Below are 20,534 nucleotides of genomic sequence, written 5' to 3'. Positions count from 1 at the left end.
CTGTTCCTGTACCTTAAACACACCTGCCCGTCCAGCTGGGAGACACAGGTCCCAACCCCCGCCCCCCCACCCGGGGGCCCAGACGCAGCCGCAGAATTCGCTCCAGGACACACTCCAAGCAGGTCGTGCAGCCCCCAGACTGGAGCTGACAAACACAACAGGGGAGAGAGGGAGCAGAGCAAAGCTTTTTCAGAGGACCGGAGGCTGGGACCTCAGTGTCACTGGGAGGGAGGAGCACGCCTGGTGGACGGCTCTGCCTGGCCTGCGTCCAGCTTCCCTCCCCAGCCTGGCGCAATCTCAGGGGCAGCATCTCTCCCCGCAGGGGAGTTCTTGTCTTGAACCAATGGCGTTTGAACTGAGAGCACAGGAGGGGCTGAGGCCCCGGGAGCGCTGGGAGAGCCTCCCCGCTCAGCACGGCAGGCAGGCCGGGGGCTCCGGAGAGTTGTGCAAGGAGCGCAGGCCGGCTGCTGGGAGCAGAAGAGGCTCCCAGGGCTGAGTGTGCCAGGGCGTGACTGAGCCGGCCCTCCGGCCTGCGGGCAGGGCGGTGGCGCCCGAGATAAGCCAGCGCCCCGCTGTGAGGATGATTCCTGGGAGGTGTTGCTCTGGACAGCGGTAAATGGCTCCCTCCGAGCGGGCGTGAGGGGTGGCAGGTGGAGGCTGGGTGCTCCCCGACCCGTGCTGTGGCCCTGACATCAGGAGGAGCTCAAGCCACGGCCTCCTGCCCACCACGACTCAGGGACGGGGCAACATGAGCCGGTCGAGGCATGTGGGCAAGATCCGGAAGCGCCTGGAAGAGGTCAAGAGCCAGTGGGTCCGGCCGACCAGGGCCGATTTCAGCGACAATGAGAGCGCCCGGCTGGCCACAGACGCCCTCTTGGACGGGGGTCCCGAGGCCTACTGGCAGGCACTCAGCCAGGAAGGTGAGGTAGACTTCTTGTCCTCGGTGGAGGCCCAGTACATCCAGGCCCAGGCCAAGGAGCCCCCTTGTGCCCCGGAGCCCCTGGCAGGGGCAGAGGCAGGCCCCAGGGGACTGGACTCCTGCTCCCTGCAGTCGGGCACCTACTTCCCCGCGGCCTCCGAGGGCAGCGAGCCGACCCTGTTGCACAGCTGGGCCTCGGCCCAGAAGCCCTACTTGAAGGAGAAGTCCAGCGCCACCGTGTATTTCCAGACGGACAAGCACAACAACATCAGAGACCTCATTCGCCGCTGCATCACCAGGACCAGCCAGGTATGGGTGCCGGAGCCTGTGTCTCCTGGGCCGTGGGGGACAGGGTGCAGGGAGGAGTGGTGCTGGTGGAGGAAGGAGAGGGGCTGGGTCCTGCTCCAAGGCATGGAGCTCAGAAGACTGGGGCTGAGGATGGAGTCGGGGTGCTATTCTCTGACTTGCCCTGGATCGCTGACTTTCTGATCCCGCCTGCCGCAGTCAGGGTGCGGACCACCACCACCCGTGCCTGGAGCTCCTGCAGTAGCTTCCCGCCTGCCCCTCCTCTTCCGACTTGATCCCCACCCACCGGGTCTCCCTGTTGCAGTGGTGCACTTCCTCTATACTCACGTCCAACTTGGTGCCCTCCCTGCTTAGAGCCCTCCATGGCTCCCAATTGCTCACAGCGGGAAGAACAGACTCCTTATGGCTCACAACCCCTCCAGCTCCTCTCCCAGTTCCTGTCACTCAGTCCTGAGGGACCTGCAGACTCTCCAGCCCCCCTTGCTCTGTCTTCGGGGCTGTGCATGTGCCGTTCCCTCGGCCTGGGACCCCTTCACCTTCCCTGCTTTTCACCTGACGAAGGCCTCCTCCTTCCTCAGGACTCAGCACCCAAGTCCCTTTCTCAGGAAGGCTCTCTTGAGCTCCCCCTGGCTGGGCCAGGCCCCTCACTTCTGTGGTTCCAAATGAAGGGGCCAGTCCACTGGGCCACACACTTTTCCCTTGTCCTCTCAGACTCAGCTTAGACCTGTCTGCCCACAAATGGCCGGGCACCCCCCTGAATCCAGCTGGTGGTCAGTAGGCAGAGAGAAAGTTTCTCCCCAGAGTATTTATGTTTTAATATGTGACTTTAGAAGAAGAAAAATAGGGGCGTCTGGGTGGCTCAGTCGGTTAAGCACCTGCCCCAGGCTCAGGTCAGGATCCCAGGGTCCTGGAATCCAGTCTTACATTGGGCTCCTTGCTCAGCAGGAAGTCTGCTTCTCCCTCTCCCTCTGCCCTTCCACACCACTCACTCTCTCTCTCTCTCTCAAATGAACATGTAAAAGTTTTTTTAAAAAGAACAAAAATATCTCATGACCAGAGCTTGGCCAGTAGCATTTCAGGCATGGTGATGGGCATCTGGTCATCAGTTCTCCCATTGCCTCGGGATCGAATCACCGGCCAGGGCAGCGGCTTCCTGCTGCAGCTGGGGAAGGGGGGGGGGGCTCGAGCTCATTCTACCCCAGCCTCATAAAGTGCAACAGGCTTTGAAGGCCCCCTCCTCCCTCCTGAAGCTGTAGAGGGACAAGAGTTGAGTCGAGAAAGAACCAGCTGGTATTTAAGCTTGTTTTCTGCTAGGATCCCAGGCTCCTGACGGAATCCCCTCTGAAGTTCACTAATGTGAAATCTTAAGGCTCCAGAAAAAGCCCGGCTGAAGGTGGAGAGGCTGTGTGTGGAAGGGGAGGGAAGGAGTGGAGTTCTGGAAAATTAAGTGAGGTTACAATGGCAGGGAGCATTGGCTTTTCGAGCCTCGGGGTTGTTTCGGAGCCGTTTTTCCTGTTTCTGTGACGGGTCAGCAGTAGGAACTGGCAGATGGGCCGAGGTGGGCAGCCAGGAGTGCCCGCACTGCCCGGGGCTGATCGCGTCACCCACGGCCAGTCTTTTGCCCTCCACGGGCCTCAGACTCCACGCTGGAGTAAGGCTAGCTCTGGTCTCTGTGTGTGAAGCTCAGTGCCCTGCCCAGGGGTAGAGACCAGTGGTGTTGGGGAAATTCTCGAAGCTGTAGCTCTGACCGTGAGTGAGGCTCCCTGGAGAGGAGCCAGCTCAGGGCTGGTGAAGCAATCCCCCTGCTGAGTCCGTCCCCCACCCCTCCTCCCCACCCAGCCAGGCTTCCCTCCCTCTGTGGCCCCAGGCCCCTGATATCCTTTGTTTCACCAATACTGCATGTTATGAATTTAAGATGACACTTAAGAGCCTGAAGATTTCACCTAAAAGTAAGAAGGTGGTGACCACCTTTTTGGGGTGAGTCCCCTTTGCCATAGTCCCCACCACGCCCTCTTGTCCCAGGCCTGGATGAGCTTCACCCACCTTGTTGTCTGTCAGGCCCCTGCAGGCAGAGTTTGTGATATGCCTCACACACACACACACACACACACACACACACACACACACACGGGCTTAGGGCTGACCTGCCCCCACAGAGATGCCAGGGGGGCTGGAGCCTTCACAGGCTGTCCACGGAAGCAGGCTGTGCCCCCTGCCTCCCTGCTCAGACCCGAGGGCGGCTAGGTTTTCATGTTCCCCCCCATGGCTTCAGACTCCTGAGAGGAAAACAAACAGAGCCAGCCTACTCCGTGTTTTCCAGGCCAGTTTCCACTCCCTGAACTAGCAGGAATTCTCCCTCTTTCGCTCCATGCTCGCATTCCTTTATTCCACAAAGCTTAATTCATAGCCGGGCCCTGCACCCAGGATGGCAGAGCAGAACAGGCGGCCTCCCTCCCTCTGGGGGCTCCTTGCCCCCGCCTGCCTGTGAGGGGAGGAGAAGAGGTCATGGGGTGGGAGGCAGCCCTGGGTGTGAGCAACCCTGTGCCTGGGAGGGGAGGACAGGGTGACTAATGTAGGCTTCACGGAAGAGGTGACCTCTGAGCTGAGTCTCAGAGGCTGAGTAAGAGTTGGTCAGGCAGAGAGAGAAGGGAAAGGGATTCCAGGCAAAGATCAGGAGGTGTGAGAGGGCTGGGCGTCCCGCAGGTGGGAAATGACTGGCAGGAAACAAGGTTTTGCTCACAGCTCCCTAGAGGCAGGAGGCAGAGCAGGCCAGGCCCGACCACACAGGAAGCACCGGGTGGGTCCGGAGGCAGAAGGGGCCAAGGGAATGCGTGGGCACAGGCCCTTATGGTGCTTTTGCAGGAAAGAGGGGGCAGGCAGGCCAAACAGCTTAGGACTGGCTCGTTGGTAGGGGCGACTGGGTGGCTCGGCGGTTACGCCTCTTGCCTTCGGCTCAGGCCCTGATCCCAGGAGCCTGGCACGGAGCCCCGAGGTGGGCTCCCTGCTCAGCGGGGAGTCTGCTTCCCTCCCTCTCCCTCTGTGTGCATGTGCTCTCTCTCTCTCTCTGTAGCTCTCACTGTCAAATAAATAAATAAAATCTTAAAAAGAAAAAAAAAAAAGGATTGGTTAGTTGGAATAATGTCAGCAGGCTCTGGGCTGTAGGTGGTCCCTTGTTGCCCAGGACCTGGCCCTGGGGTCATTTAGGGCAGGGGGACGGTTGGCTGGGTGTGCCTATCACAGGCTGCACTCCGAGGCAAGGTGTTAGCTGTCTCCATGAATCAGCTGGCCCTGGATGGCAAAGCATCGTAAAATCTGGAAACAGCAGGCTGAATACATCCTGCGAGTGTGGTCAGGATCCCCCGAGGGTTCCGGGATCCTTTCAGCGGGCCTGGGAGGTCATGCCCTCTCTAACTGCTCCTCTGTGTGAGGCCAGAGATCTCCCTATGCCCCCCCCCCCCCCCCCCCCGCATGCAGCGTAGAGAAGCAGATCAGAGAAGCCTTCTGTCTCCTGGTAGGCCAGATGGCCCAGAGATTTGCAAAACTGTGAAAGAACGTGCTCTGCTCACCACACGGTGCTGTTGCTATTGTTTTGGGAAAACAAAGGAGCCTCAGCACAGAGAAGAGAAAGAGGCAAGAAGAGAAGTAGAAGCAGAGAGTGGGGGATGGGGTGAAAGTGTCCAGGACACGGTTGGCCCCCACCAGGACCCAAACCCCATCTCCCCTCCTCCACCCTGCCATTCCTGAAGCAGCGGGGTTTTCCAGCCCCAGAGGAGCTCACATCTGTCTGCCAGGGGGTGAGGGACTCTCAGCCAGGATTCGAGGTCCCCACAGGATGACCCTTGTCTATGGGTGTTGCCCCAGCAGACCGGCATCCCCCTGGCGAGGCTCCTGGGTCTCTCTGCCGCTCAGACTCCCAGAAACGGCCTGCCAGGCTGGGCTTCCTTTAGCGAAGGGTCATGGGGTCGAGGAAGGACTTCCTTCTTAGCCAACCCCACCCCGACATGCTGGTCCAGCGGATTGGCCTACTTTATTTCTTTTTTATGCTGGCGTCGGCACTAATTTTAATCCTCTTCCATAACCTGGACTAAAACATGCTTGCATGGTGTTATTCTAACATTATTCATACTTGCTCATAAGGCATATAAAAATCCTAGTCATATTTTAGCTACAAACTAGAATAAAAGCCTTTACTTTTTGCACATGGTTTCATTTATATTATTTGGGCTCAGGGTTAGATGCAGCTTGAATGATAGCTAATGCTGTATTTTTGAGCAGTGTTTTATCAGTAAAGAAACTGAGGGTAAGTGACTTGTCCAAAGGCACTCAGTTCATCGCCAGTAGCGCCAGGGCTGGAGCCACAGTTCGCTAACACCCCATAGAGCACTGTCGTCTGGACTGTGTGTGACTGCCTCCATATTAGTGTCCCAGGGCTGCTGGGACAAGTTACCACACCGCTGGTCGTTTAAAAGGAGATATTTATTTTCTCCTAGTTCTGAAAGCCAGACCTAACATGAAGATGTCAGTTGGACCCTCCTTGATCCAAAGTCTCTTGGGGAGGGTCCTGTCTTCTTCTTCTGGCTTTTGGTGGCTGCAGGCATTCCTCAGCTTGTGGCCGCCTCACTCCAGGCTCTGCCTCTGTCTTCATGTGCCCCCCACCCTTCTCCCTGTCTCTCCTCTGGGTGTCTTTTACAAGGACAATTGTCATTGGATTCAGGGCCCACCGGAGAATCCAGGATGATCTCATCTTGAGAGTCTTTTTTTTTTTTTTTAAAGATTTTATTTATTTATGTGACAGAGAGACAGCCAGCGAGAGAGGGAACACAGCAGGGGGAGTGGGAGAGGAAGAAGCAGGCTCCCAGCGGAGGAGCCTGATGTGGGACTCGATCCCGGATCGCCAGGATCACGCCCTGAGCCGAAGGCAGACGCTTTAACGACTGCGCTACCCAGGCGTCCCTCATCTTGAGAGTCTTAATTGCACCTGTGGAGACTTTTTCCAAGGGAGATCATGTCCACGGGTTCTGGGGGTTAGGCTGCGGACACATCTTTCGGGAGGCCGTCATTCATCCCCCGACACCCTGTAAGGTAGCACGACCACGCAGGGGACTGAAGAGGTTATGGGCCTTGGGTCAATCCAGCTGGGAGCCAATCCCAACATGTGGCCAACAGGATAAACCTAGACTGCATCGTGAGCCTGTTTTTCCAAGCATCCCTTCAATTACAAAGGGGTTATTTGCAAACATGGCCCCTTCTCTGTTTTCGTCTGTCACCAGCCCTGTCTCTGGGAAGCAAGGACTCTCTGGAACACAACCAGGCAGGGAGGATTTGCTGACCTCCTGGGGAGAGAGAAGTGTCCTTTTCACCTATACCGCCCTCAAGGAGGAAGCGTTTCTCTTCCAGCGGAGAGGGTCTGGGTTGTTGTTGGCACCGAAAGTTTAAATGTGTAGAGACAATCATGTGCTAGCCGGGCCATGGTTCTAAAGGAGCGGGGCCTCCCTCTTAGAACATCTTTTCTTTTTTTGACTTCTATCCTGGGCAGTTGCTTCTCCTGTCCAGACACTCACATCATCTGGGCAGGAAGTCAGCTCCACGTGGGTACCAGACATCTCCTTTGTCTGTTTCAATGACGTCGTCCTGGCTACTTCCCAGATGTTGATGGTCCATACAGCTATATATCTGTATATACACATATATCTGTATATACCGTATATAGAGAATTACTATAAGTATATAGTAATTATTAGAAAAATGGTGGAACATTATTACAGGTAATGTTGAAAACTATCCTAGTGCCCAGTCCAAACCTGACTGCTGGTTTGGGCTTTGTGCTTGCTTATGTGTCTACACACCACTTTCCCTCACTGGTAGTCATATGGACAGACTATCATTTTGTGCTCTGTTTTCCTTTTTCCCTGAATTCATTCATTGATAATACACCTGTGTCGAGCATGGATCATACAGCAGTTTTGCTTCAACATTTCGCCACGTCTCACAGTTTTTATGTGACCATTATAATTATCATTGCTAATGGCTGCCATATCCACTTGTCATTAGGCCATGATTTGGGTATTAGGACAGACTTCTGAATGGGTGACAGCCGTCTAATCCCGCTCTAGTCCCACTGTGTGGGGGTCCCTCACAACCGAGCAATTCTCAGACACCAGCTGGGTGTCCCAACCCAACCCAGGCCAGTCCCAAGCTCAGACTGGAGACTCCAGCGACCCCCTCCTTGGGTTTAATCAATCTGCTAGAGTGGCTCACAGCAAAGAAAAATGTCGCTTTCTAGATTACCAGTTTATTATAAGGGATAGAACTCAGGAACAGGCAGATGGAAGAGATGCACAGAGCAAGGTATGGGGAAGGCATGGAACTTCCACGCCTTCTATGAGCACTCTGCTCTCCCCAAATCACCAGCCCAGAAGCTCTGAACCCATCCTCTTGGATTTTTCTGTGGGCTTCGTGACTGACAGGTAGAATTGATTACATCATTGGCATTGGCAGTTGATTCAACCTCCAGCCCCTCTCTCTTTCCTTGGGGTAGAGGGGTGGGAAGGACAGAAAATTCCAACCCTCTCTCTAATCACTTAGTTGGTTCCCCTGGCAACCAGCCCCCATCCTAAAGTCACCTCATTAACATAACAAAGGACCTTTATTGCTCTCGCGCTCTCTCTCTGCTCTCACCACTTAGGAAATTCCAAGTGTTTTCAGAGCTTGGTGCCAGAAACAGGGATAAAGACCAAATACACATTTCTTTTTATAAATCAAAATACCGTGGGAAACAACCCCAAACAAGTTTAGGAAGAGGAGCATTCATTGACATCTACAGTGGGAAGGTCAAGGGTAGGACTGGCTTCGAGAATGACTGAAACCACATGTTCGAATGATGCTGCTGGCAATGTGCTTGGTGCTGCTTTCGCGGGGGCTGACTTCATTTTCAGGCAGGCTGTCCCCACGTGGCGGCAAGATGGCTGCTAGTAGCTGTAGCTCTTACTCTACCAGCTGAGCAACCTCAGCAGCAAGAACACCTCCTTCCGTCAGTCCCAGCACAAGTCCAGGGCCGGCACCCATTAGAATAACTTAGGTCATGTGAGCAGCCCTGGACCAGTCTCTGTAGCCAGCGGGGGATGCTGTGCTCTCATTGGCCTGGCCTTGGTGATGTGCCCTCCCCCGTGCCCAATCCGGCGCCTGGCAGTGGCCCCGCCCAAACCACATTGCTTGAGGAGGGGAGGCGGTTCCTTAAAGTGAGAGTGGGTGCTACTGGCCAGAGGAGGGGTGGGTTCTTGGCAGGCAGGCAGGCAGGCATACACAAGTCTTCCCCTTTGCTGGATTTCTAGGGCTCTCTCCTCCCCAGGATTCTGTTATGATAGAGGAGGCAGTAGCTGCTGGCAGAGCAGGACTCCCTTCTCCATCCCACTGGGGCAGCTCAGCCTTGTCTAGTCTACATTATAGGGTCTCCACAGGGATTTTGTTAGAGGCAGTATTCCGTGGCTTAAAAACACTTGAAAACCAATGGCCATCGAGGGCCTTCGAGCTCCGCATGGCTGAGCAGCCATGTCGGTAAATCCATCCCTCAGCTCTGAACCTGCCTGACCACCTCCCCTTGTTCTTCTCTTCCCCTCCTTGTGCTCCTTCTCTGCCTTTGGCTCCTTCCTCCCCTGCATGCGACACTGCAGCAGTGGACCGAGAGGCTAGATGGTCTGTGGTTGGGCTGGACAGATGGGGTCAGGGAGGAGGCCTCCACTCCAGCTTTCCCTCGAATGCTGCCCTGGCAGAATCTGCCCCCCCCCCCCCCACAACCTCCTGCTTTCTCCTCCAGAGCATCAGCAATGCGAATGGCTCTCTTAGGCCCAGCGAGACTCAGGAAGCTCGGCTGAAACCAGTTAGCACCTGGCCCCTGACTCTTTTGTTTCGACCCCTCTGCCCTGGCTCAGGTCCTGGCCATCCTGATGGATGTGTTCACGGATGTGGAGATCTTCTGTGACATTCTAGAGGCGGCCAACAAGCGCGGGGTGTTTGTCTGTGTGCTCCTGGACCAGGGAGGTGTGAAGCTCTTCCAAGAGATGTGTGACAAAGTCCAGGTCTCTGACGGCCATCTCAAGGTAGGGGCCTCCAGTGAGCACCCAGAAGGCATTTTGTATTAGGATAGGCTAGCTTACGCCATGTTAACAGAAGCCCCCACCCCCATCTCAATGGCTTAACGTAATGAAGGTTTATTTCTTGCTCGAAGTCCCAGTGTAGGACAGACAGCCCCCACATCTTGTAGCTACACCATAAGGAATACATGGCCTCCAAGATGGCAGCGGCAGGGAGGGAGAGAGCAGGAGGATGCCGCAGGACCTGACCCGGAAGAGATTTCCATCACTCCTGCTTACAGCCCTTTGGCCTCACGAAGATGCATGGGGGCTGGGAACCCAAAGGGGCGCCTGGATATCTCGTGAGCAGCACTGTCTGCTGTGTATGCTTCTTGTCCTCCCGGCTGAAGGAACCCCGTGGCCACACTTCCCAGGCCAGGGCAGCGGCCATGGATAGGACTCCAGGGCCCTAACAGGAAGCTGATCCTCTTGGACTGAACCCAACTCCCCACTGACTTCTTTCTTCTGGCAAGGAGAAAAGAAACCCAGAGATAAGGGTTCATTTAGTCATGTCAAATTTATGGCAGTGAATTCAAGGCCCAGTGTAAAAGCACCCCGTGTTTATGAGCAGGCCCAACCGTCTGGAGGATGGGTGGGCCCCTTGGTGACTCCACTCTCACTCAGTCAGGTCAGCCTCCGGGAGACCCCACCATCCCCCCTTTCTCCTGCCCTTCCTTGCCTCATTGCCTGGGACATAGCTGAGTTCTGGCACCTCCCAGAGCAGCGGGCCTCTGGTCCTGTGATCACTGGGTCTGCTTGACCTGGATCATAACAGGTGCATAGAGTCAGCACAGGCCACGCCATGGCCCACACTGGCCACGCCTGCCTGTTCTCTGCCCATCAAGGGACGGTGGGATGTGGCCCTCCTCTCAGCATGTCACAGAGCTTATGGAGAGGCTGGGAATTGCTGTTGGAAGCATTGGGCATCCTCTTCCCAGAGCCTGCCCAGCCACCAGGGACATTCCCGGGATCCCAGCAGTATCCTCCTTTTCTCAGAGATCCCCGTGCTTTACCCACCTTTTCATTTCTCTAGCCTCCCAAGGGTTCTGGCTGATGAGGGCTGGGCCAGCAGGTGTTCCTGGGTGGGGGAACGGACAAACGGGGCCATGATTTGGGTTGTGGACACACCTTTCCTTAGGACAATCTAGGGTCCACTGAGGTCTCCACAAAGGTAGCCCCTCCGGCTGCACTTTCCTCTGACCAGCTTGGGGTCAGGGACTCAAGTCACTAAAGCCACTGACAAGGCAAGGCTGGGCTTGCCAGGCCTCTGTTGTCTCTGGGAGCCTAGACGGAAGGCTCCATGGGCATTAGGCCCTTGTCTTTCTTCTGTTTGCCACTTTGTTTAAATCCTACCGTCTCCCTTTTCCTCCCTCCCCACCCCCCACCCCGCCATGACTCAAATCATGTCAGGACAATGAAACAAATTTGGAAAATTCAGCCAAGGGAAAAATAAAACTAGCTGATGAGCCTGTGAATTAGAGATAACCCCTGCCTGTGTCTTGCTGAGCGTCCTTCCGGATGTTTTCCTAGGCACACGTGTATCTGTACGTACGTAATTAGTGAGCGACGCCTTGACTCTCCTTCCAACAGAACATTTCCATCCGGAGTGTGGAAGGAGAGGTGTACTGTGCCAAATCAGGCCGGAAGTTCGCCGGCCAGATCCAGGAGAAGTTCATCATCTCGGACTGGAGATACGTCCTGTCGGGATCGTACAGGTGAGCACTGGGTTTCACCTGCCGAAGGCTTCCAGAAGCGTAAGGCTGAGCCTGGCGCAGGGCAGCCCCCGGCCACTCAGGCACTTACCCCTCCCAGCGGCTCCCAGAGTGCTGCTCCGGCCGAGCTGGGACTTCACCACATACATGAGGCTGGAGGCAGGACCAGCCTGGGCAGAAGGGGGGACATCTGGACCCTTCGTGGGGTGGGGGTGGGGGCTTCAGGGTAGAGAGGCACTTCCAAGTTTCCCTTCAGATTGCAATAGGACACAGACTCTTCTTTTTCCCTCCTTAGCTCTCTCAGGCATAATGGTAAAGCTATGCAATTTGTTTTGGGCTGTGTGTGTATGTGTGTGTCCTATTTTATTTTCAGAAGTGTGTCCAAATTCCATGGGACCTAGGGTGGTGCTAGGGACTGGCCGCGACAGCAGCCTAAGCTAGAAGTCAGACAGCAGAGGTTCAATTCCTGGCTCTGTAGCTTCCTGGCTGGGCAACCTTGGGCAAGTCACCACACCTCTCTGTTCCTTCCTTCATTCGACAGCTATGTAGAGACCCACTGGGTCCATACCAGGCATGCTTCAAGGCTGGGGTGCCCCTCTGGAGCTCAGTCAATGGAGCATGTGACTCTTGATCTTGGGGTTGTGAGTTCAAGCCCCATGTCAGGAGCTTGAGATTACTTAAGTAAAAAAAAAAGAAGAAGAAGAACCAGTACAGAGAGAGAGAGAGAGAAAGATGGGGGGAGTGGAGGGGGCCTGGGAAAGGGTGGCTGAGCTAAAGTTCCCTTTGGCTCCCCTCTGGGTCTGTCTCTCCACCTTATCCTGGGCCTTGTTTCTGCAGCCGCGCGGCGGGCCTGTGATGTCTAGCTCACAGACTGCACCGGAGCTGAATGAGGTGCTGTCCGTCTGCAGGGGCAAGAAGCTGTTTCGTAGCTCCGCTGTCAGGAGGGCCTCTGAGACCGGGCAGTCCTGAGGGGACACCTCCATCTTCCAGGGGTCACTGAGCCCCAGGTGCATTTCCACCCACAACTTCCTCATTGTTTTGCTTCATTGGGGCACCTGTGCAGCGGAGCCCGTGTGCTTCTGGTCCTTGGGCCCTGCATCCAGCACTCGCGTGTTTTGTAAGAGGCTGAGCTGCCCTCCCCAGGTGGCCAAAGCCACCTTTTCAGCTTTTATTCTTTCCTTGGAGACTGACAAACACCTCTGGGCATCAAGCCATAAGGCTGCAGGTGGGAGCTCAGCCTCAAACCCCATGTCAGGACTTGAGGCCTCTGACCTTGACCTCTGACCTTATCTAAGCTGCCACTAGACCTAGCTCACCACCAGGATGGGAAGGGTCAGGTCTCTGTCTGGGCAGCTGTTCCAGACCCAAAGACCCAAGCCTGGAGTCAGGGGCCCACCATAGCTGAGGAATTCTCTCTCATTCTTTTATTATTGTTATTATTATTATTATTATAGGGAAATTCACATAATCTAAAATTAGCTATTTTAAATGTGTAATGCAATGGCATTTAGTACATTCACTGTGTGTGCAACCGTGACCGCTATCTAGTTCCAAAATATATATATATTTTTTAAAGATTTTATTTATTTATTTGTCAGAGGTAGAGACAGCCAGCGAGAGAGGGAACACAAGCAGGGGGAGGGGGAGAGGAAGAAACAGGCTCCCAGCAGAGGAGCCTGATGTGGGGCTCGATCCCACAATGCCGGGATCACGCCCTGAGTCGAAGGCAGATGCTAAACGACTGTGCCACCCAGGCGCCCCCGAAATATTTTTATCACCTCCAACAAAACCCCATATCCACTATCTGGGGAGGAAAAACCTCTTTTTCCTATTACCCTTCTAGGTCCTCTGGCTGGGGCCTGTACATTGGACAAAAGATAGATTAACAAGAGAAAAGCATATGGATTTATTTGTAAGTTTTATGTGGCGTGGCGCCTCCGTAAAGAAATGATCGTAAGCAATGGTTAAACCTGAGCATTTTTATATGAGGTGTGATGAAGAGTAGAAAGTCATGGAAAGTTGTGGAAAATGTGGTGGGGCCAAAGGGTATGAGCTAAAGGTAGTTACTGGGGAAATGTAGCGAGGCCTATTTATTCGGATCCCTCCTATCTTTGGGGACAGAGAAAGAAATTTTGAAAGGAAGATGCAGAGGAAGGAGAGTGTCTCCTCTTACTTTCAAGCAGGAGAAATATGCCTCTTCATTTTCGTCTGTATTTGCCCTTGTGGAGCTCATCATGCCGGGGCGGGGGTGGGGAGGCGGGTAGCTTGACCTTGGTTGGGGCAGAAGGAAGCAGAACTAACCTTGCTGAGCTTTGTGTCAGGCCCTAGGCCAGGTGTGATCAGACCTTTAGGAAGGATTTAATCCCCAGGACAACACTTTGAGGGAGGCATTATTCTTCCAATGGACAGTTGGGGGAACTGAGGCATGGATAAGGTAGGTGATTGACCCAGGGTCACCGGCTTCCTTGACGAAGCTCTCCAGCTCTCCAGTGCTTTCTGGGCTTGTCATCCTGATATGGGAGGTGCCAGGAGGAGGGTGGCAGTGGGCTTGAGGATATGCAGGGCCATTCCCGAGAACTGAAGAGTCCCCCTCCTCGACAGAGGGCGGGACAACTATAAGTTGGTTTGCACTCAGTAGTCAGAGGTGATCTGTTTGCCAGCCTTGCAGAAGACGCTTCTCCCCGGGTCTCTCAGGGTTGTCTCCAGTTAAAACAAAACACAAGTCTCCATCCCATTCTTTCAATGCAGCTGTCCCTGGACTTCAGATATTTTGGCCCCAGTCATATACAATTCTTCCAAGCTGAAGAGCTCTGTCCACATCTTCAGCTGAGGGGTGGGGGTGAGGTGGGGGGGTGTGCATTTCAACATTCAAGCTCTCGTAGAAAGTCTTACCCAGCACAGACACTGCGACAGGTACAGGGGACACAGTGCTCTTCTCAGTTATCAAAAAACTGGGTGAATGGCCACAGAGCGGTGTGGTGTGTGCTCTAAGATCGGCCCAAGAAGGGAGGTGCCCTGGGGTCACCCAGGAGGGAGCCCCCACATCTGCTGTTGGTGGGGTTGGGCCTTGGTGGGTGCAGCATGAGAACCTAACTGACCCTGCATCCATTCCTGCCCTGACCTGCACTTTCACCTCTGGGCTTTCTCTACCAGGAACAGAAAGACTTTTAAACATAAACCAGATCAAATCACTTGCATCCTTAAAGTCCTTCCATGCTTGTCACTGCTCCTAGAGAAGAAAAAAAAAATATGCTTACCATGGCCTCTGTCTCAGCAGGCTTCTCCTTCCTTTCCAGTGTGCTGTAGCCACACTGCGTTCCTCCAGGTCGTTCATGCTCTTTTAGGCCTCGGGGCCTTTGCACTTGCTGCATATTCTCTCTGCCGGAGAGGTCATTCCTGCTGTGTTATCCTGCTAACTCCTTATAGTTTCCAGATCATCTGCTAGAGAGCCTCTCTGTGGACTTGTTCAGCTAAGATTGTAAATGTGACGTCAGAACCCAGATTGGGTCTGTTTTCTTCTCTGTTGCATTCCTGGCATGAAGTACAGTTCATCCGGTGCCTGAACATTATATATGACCATAATATTTGCTGAATGAATGAATGAATAAATGAATGAAAGTCCACGGAAGGTCTGGCCATAGAGCTTTTCAACCTCTGTGCATCATTATCAATTAGCAGGATATGAAATCAATTTAGTGGATGATGCCTGGAATTTTTTTTATATAATGAAGTAGGATAGAATAAATGTACTGAGGGCACACCAAGGTCAGGAGTGTTCTGGAAACTGTCGTGTGGTGATGTATGTGTTTGTATATGTGAGTAGGTCATGACGTAAAATGTATTTCTCCAAGATTAGCCAAGATAGGTCTGAAGAAGAACAGGCAGGGAGGACCAGCCCTGCCCCAGATTGGGACGTGTCACGGAGCTGGAGTAATCACAGCAACGTGATGGACCTGGAGGAGGAGCGGGCAAGCTGACAGATGGCACAGAGCAGAAAGCCCAGAGACAGACCCGCCATGATGGGGCATGTCAGAGCGGTGGGGAAAGGAGAAACTGGAAAAAAATAATTCTCCACTCAGAAAATTGGATTCCACTTCACACATACACCAAAAAAAAAAAAAAAAAAAAAAAAAATCATCTTCCAATAGATTAAAAGGCCTGAAATGTCAAAAACAAACTTTAAAACTCTTAGTAGAAAAGAATAGATGAGTATCTTTTAGACTTTAGGATAAGGATTAGGTGTCTTAACACAGACACCCCTCTTTAAAAAATACATTATTTATTTATTTGAGTGAAAGAGAGAGCGCACAAGCAGGGCGAGGGGCAGAGGGAGAGAGAGAAGCAGACTCCCCATTGAGCCGGGAGCCCGACGCGGGGCTTGATCCCAGAACCCCGGGATTATGACCTGAGCTGAAGGCAGACACCTAACCAACTGAGCCATCCAGGTGCCCCCAGACATCCCTGTTTTGTGTTAAACATAACACAAAAAAGCCTTGACTATATTATATAAGATTACTAACTCCGACTGTATTGTGGTGAAGAACTTCGGTTCATTGAAAGATATCTGAAAGAAGTGAAAAGTCAGATTACAGAGTGGGAGCAGGTTTTCATGATGCCCTGACAAGATTAGTGTCAAGAACCACAAAGAACTCCCGTGAATCATCAGAGCAAAGCAGCACAAGGAAGAGCTGGTGGGAGGCGTGAGCGGGCATTTCAGCAGAAGCAAATGTGTGTGAAAACATGAAGAGGTGTTCTGCCTACTCAGTGACCAGAAAAATGCAGATCAGGCTAGAATGAGTTGCCACTTTATACTTTTTCAACTAGCAAAAAAATAAGACCGACAACACCAAATACTGGACATATAGGATCTTTTCTACATCGCTGAGGGGACTGTAAGTTGACAGAGTGACTTTCAAGAGAATTTGCAATTTTCTCCTAACGCTGACTATTCACCTGGTTTCTAATCCAGCAGTTCCACACGTAGGGGTATTTCCAAGAGAGAGTCCACAGGACAGTGAAAGATATGTGTACAAATGCTCATTATAGCACTGGTCACAACAGAAATACCGCAGAGCAACCTGAATGCCTGTCAGTGGGCGGATGGATGAATAAACCCTGATCTGGCTGCCAGTGGAATATTCTACAGCAGTCAAAAATGAATGAGGTACAGTGACAAGAGAGAACACGGATGAATCTTAGCAACATAATATTAAATGAAAAAAACCCAAAATATTACATATATGTTAAAAACAACTAATACAGTTTCTTTCCAGAATACATAAAACATTTTTTTGTAGTTTTATGGTTTTATTAACACAAATATGACATGCACAACAAGCTGTCTATTCATTTTCTTCACTGCGCAGCCTGGCATTGGGATTGGTGACTCTGATGGCCAGCTGGGCTGCTCTTTCCACAGTGGCTTTGCGATTCTTGGAGGAGACACTGTGAGCGATCTCTGCACGGTGAGATTTGTTGCAGGTCAGCAGCACTTCCAGCTCCTTGACACTGTGGACCAGGAACTTCCGGAAGCCACTGGGCAGCGTGTGCTTTGTTTTCTTGTTGCTCCTGTAACCAATGTTGGGTATCAAGATCTGGCCCTTGAATCTTCTGCGCACCCTCTTGTCAGTGCCTCTGGGTTTCTGCCAGTTGCGCTTAATTTTGACATAACGGTCTGATTGGTGCCAGATGAACTTCTTGGTCCTCTTTTTAATGATCTTGGGCTTCACCAGAGGTCTGAGGGCGGCCATGATGCCCAGTAACCGATGGCTGCCACCGCCGCAGGCAGCGCCTAGGAAGAGCAAAACATTTTTTTTAACAGAGAAAGGAAAGTATGGGAACTATGACACAGGATTCAGGGTGATGGCTGCCTCTTTTGGGGGGACCTGGAAAATAGGTTGCTGGGAGGGACCATATGGTTAGATGCTAGCTTTTAATTTTAGGTGGTGGGTTCATTTGTGCTTATTATATTATTTAAAATAACTAAGCAAATAGCCACATAAGTTAAAATGGGCCAGCAGTGGACCAGTCATGAGAGCGGCTCTTGAGCCAAAAATTGTGACAAAGTCAATTTCATGTATTAAGGGCCAAAAAGCAATAGAAATGACGTGTATTTCCTACCACGGGTGGTCATCAAGAAAACGTAAATGCTAGGGCATGGAATGGATGGCCATGCAGGGTGTGAAGGAGGGGAACCCCAGCACGGTGCATGGGTGCACGGGGGCTACAGGGACACCAAGGGAGGGTGCAGAGGCCACCGGGGTGTAGGGCACAGGGGGCGTGGGAGTGAGAAAAGTTGCCAGGGCACCCTTGGACCTGTTTTGTTGTGTAAAGCATGCAGTTGCTTGGCCTAATCTAGTCTGATTCCAAACAACACAGGGCAACTGACTTCTTAGTGTAGCCAAGAGTCCTGCTGTGCCCATGTTTGCCGCCTTCCCTGTCACCTGGCTGGCCCTAGGCTCAGCATCAGCTGCTCACCTCTCTGGTGTGTGTGGGTGGCTCCTGGGTGGGAGGGGAGGTTTAAACAAAGCCTCCTTGTTCTTCCCAGGATTGGCCCAGCCTTGCTTGGGCCCCACCCTGCCTCACAGAGCAGGGACTCTGCAGGCTGAGCCAGGCCTTTCGGTGGCAAGGCCGGTGGTTGGGGAGGGGGGTGCTGAGACCTTTGGGTGGGGGTCATTCCTGTCCCCCACAGTGACTGTGTTTCCCTCTGACCATCCTGCCACGTTGCCCTCCATGCCTGGGTTCCCATTATTAGGAACCGAGGAATCTCTAACCTGACCCTTTTGGTGGGTCTTCTGTGCTGTCACCAGGCCTTTTCAAGGGTTTTGGGTGTGTGTGTGTGTGTGTGTGTGTGTGTGTGTGTGTGTTTCGGGGGGAGGTTAATGAGGAGACTTTTCCATCAGAGATAAAAAGGAATTTGGTTAAATGAAGGAATCATAGAAAGCAATGCATAAATGCCTTCAGCATTTTGTGTTCATTTCAAACCAGTAGATGGAGGGAGGGCTGAGGCCTCTGCCCACCTCCTGGGGTGTCTGGGCACAGTGCACTCAAGCTGTGCCATTCCCCTTCCTGCGGGCGGCCTTGTGTCCCTCCGGAAGAGCATGTGACTCTCCCTCACGTCCCCCTGAGGAGCAGCCTGTGTTTTGCAGCTGCCTTGCCCAGACCCCCCTTTGATTAGAAGAGGCAGGTGTTCCCGCATTTCACAGGGGGCTTCAGCAGCTAGGGGACTCGTCAGCACAGAGTTGGGGACACTGGGACTCAGCTGTCACTTAGCCCTTCTGGGCTTGGGGGGGGGGGGGGAGTGGGGCACCAGAAGGGATCCCTGAGGCCAGAGATTCAATCTGGTGTCTCTCTTGGTCACCTGCAAACATTTGCTGGTTTTCGAGCTGAGCTGCAATCTTGCCATCTGTGAAGGGGGTCCCAAGGTCGCCCTCCAGGGGTTCTGCCGGGATGAAATGAGCAGGCCAGAGGAGCAGAGGGCTAATGTTAAGTCCTTACCTCCAGCCCTGCCATCAGCCTCCTTCCCCCAGCAGGGCCTGCAGGGGCTGGGCGCGGCCACCCCGCTCCCACCCCTCACTCTCCTTTCCCCTGCAGCTTCACCTGGCTCTGCGGACATGTCCACCGGAACATCCTCTCCAAGTTCACGGGCCCAGCGGTGGAGCTGTTTGACGAGGAGTTCCGCCACCTCTACGCCTCCTCCAAGCCCGTGATGGGCCCGAAGTCCCCCAGGCTGGTGGCACCCCTGCAGCCCAGAGCAGGCCGCAGCCCCCCGCCTGGCCGCCTCAGCGGCAGTAGCCGCTCTGCCAGCGACCACACGTCCTCCAACCCCTTCAGCAGCCCCTCGACAGGCAGCAACCCCCAGAACCAGAGTTTGTCGGCCTCGTCGGGGCCCAGCAGTCCCCTGGCCCCAAACCCCCCTCTGCCTCCCAGGCTGCAGCCCCACCATGGCCCGTGGGGGGCCCTGAGCCCACAGGCCCACTTCTTCCCCCTGAGGCCCCACGATAGCACACCAGCTCCCTACAGCAACCTCAATGCCTACAGGCCCACACGGCTGCAGCTCGAGCAGCTTGGCTTGGTGCCCAGGACGGCCCACATCTGGAGGCCATTTCTCCAAGCCTCCCCTCATTTCTGATGGGTCGCTTCCCCCAGCAGCCCTCCCCAGGGCCAGGCTGGGCATGCCTGGACTGTCTGGCCCAAGGACCCCACCTCAGTGACTAGCAGCCTGGAACTTCCTTCCCTTTGAACTAAGAGTGCTTGGACAACCTCATTGCCTGTGTTTGTTCCCAGGCCTGCGACCATTTACCTGCCAACACCCACCAGTCCCGGGGGTTCCCTCTCTAGTTTGGTCAATGGAGCACATTCCATAAAGTTCCAGGGAGGTGGGGGAAGGGAGCTAGAGCTAGAGGACAAAAGCATGAAAATAGAGTCCTATTCTTCCAGAGAGCAGCCAGCACTTTAATAATAATGTTTCCTGACTCTCTGTAATGTAAGACGGGGCAGATGAAGCCCGTTTTACATATGGGTAAACTGAGGCACTAAGACATAGATTGTGGGTGCGACCAAGGTACTCCTGTTTCCCAATGCCTGGGAATGGCCCACTTCACAAAAGGTATGGGAACATCCGGGATGTTTCTGGGAAAGGCGGTAAAGGCATAATAGTGAGGTACCCCTGGGCCCAATGAATTAGGGATAAGGCCCCAGAATGTGCCACTCTAAGCTGTGTGGGGTCGGTTGCAATTGCAGCCCCCAGGGATGGGGCAAGCCAAGGTGTCTAGGGGGTGGAGTTGGGCAAGGCAGTTCATCAGCTCAGGTTCTGTCTTGAGGGAGCCTTGGGCTGGTCTCAAGGTCCCTGAGTCTGGGCCAGTCCCAGGGGCTTATGGTGTCAGGATCTGGGAATGGCCCTGCAGCAGTGCCCAGGGCAGCCCGAAGCAACCAGGGAGGGTTCAGCATTGACCTTGTGGCCCCTTGCCATCAGACCCAGGGGCCTCCGTCTGGCTTGTTGACACCTGAAGCAAGGATGCGGGGCTCTCACAAGCGCCATCATTCATTCACTGTCAGATTCACAGCACGCCGTCTGTCCTGGAGGTGGTCCCAGATCTCGAGGGTGCAGCCTAGCTGGAGTAGAAGGAATACAGCAAGCACAGGGAAGGCCAGGCAGCCCAGGCTGGGGAGGTTAGGGGACACTTCCCAGTGAAGTGACAGTTAAGGAGACCTAACGAACAAGGGCGTTAAAGGTGGAGGGAGGGCTGGGACCCAGGCTGTTTGGCCTGAAGGAAGCAGGCACAGAAGCCCCGCAAGCATCTTCCTGTTTCTATGACCTCCTCCTGCCACCAGCTCACCTCAGCAAGTGTCTTCCTGCTGCTCGTCTCTGTTTCAGCAGCTTCGCCTTTGCCATGGAGGGCTGGGAGGACACAGCCCTTCCTCCTGTTGGCTTCGGAACCCCAGTAGCTCATGGCATCCCAAGTCACA

The 20,534-nt window shown here is 53.8% G+C and overlaps 2 protein-coding genes across 2 annotated transcripts; one reads left to right on the top strand and one right to left on the bottom strand.

The window, feature by feature from the left end:
- The first annotated feature begins 408 nt into the window (after nucleotides 1-408).
- On the top strand, nucleotides 409-20,023 carry SACK1A (scaffolding CK1 anchoring protein A). Its single transcript, XM_045805696.2, has 4 exons — nucleotides 409-1,228; nucleotides 9,154-9,321; nucleotides 10,945-11,069; nucleotides 18,660-20,023. The coding sequence occupies exons 1-4, from the start codon at nucleotides 749-751 to the stop codon at nucleotides 19,195-19,197; spliced, it is 1,311 nt and encodes a 436-aa protein (XP_045661652.1). The 5' UTR covers nucleotides 409-748; the 3' UTR covers nucleotides 19,198-20,023.
- LOC123797736 (large ribosomal subunit protein eL32-like) lies at nucleotides 16,353-20,148 on the bottom strand. The gene is given in 4 exon segments (XM_045805708.2): nucleotides 16,353-16,401; nucleotides 16,403-16,857; nucleotides 18,427-18,507; nucleotides 20,020-20,148. Coding segments are annotated over 4 exon segments (666 nt in total). The 5' UTR covers nucleotides 20,114-20,148; the 3' UTR covers nucleotides 16,353-16,365.
- Between the last annotated feature and the right edge of the window lie 386 nt (nucleotides 20,149-20,534).

The sequence above is a fragment of the Ursus americanus genome, chromosome 9 (genome assembly GCF_024610735.1).
Source record: "Ursus americanus isolate L20-20 chromosome 9, mUrsAme1.1.p, whole genome shotgun sequence".
Classification (NCBI taxonomy): domain Eukaryota; kingdom Metazoa; phylum Chordata; class Mammalia; order Carnivora; family Ursidae; genus Ursus; species Ursus americanus.
The sequence above is the reverse complement of the archived record's forward strand: the minus strand, read 5'-3'. Positions and strand labels throughout refer to the sequence as shown.

Excerpts from the sequence above, each read along its gene's own strand:
- SACK1A (XM_045805696.2), top strand. The coding sequence starts at position 749 with ATGAGCCGGTCGAGGCATGTGGGCAAGATCCGGAAGCGCCTGGAAGAG. Across the intron at positions 9,322-10,944 it reads TCTCTGACGGCCATCTCAAG|AACATTTCCATCCGGAGTGT; the intron begins GTAGGGGCCTCC and ends TCCTTCCAACAG. Across the intron at positions 11,070-18,659 it reads GTCCTGTCGGGATCGTACAG|CTTCACCTGGCTCTGCGGAC; the intron begins GTGAGCACTGGG and ends TTTCCCCTGCAG.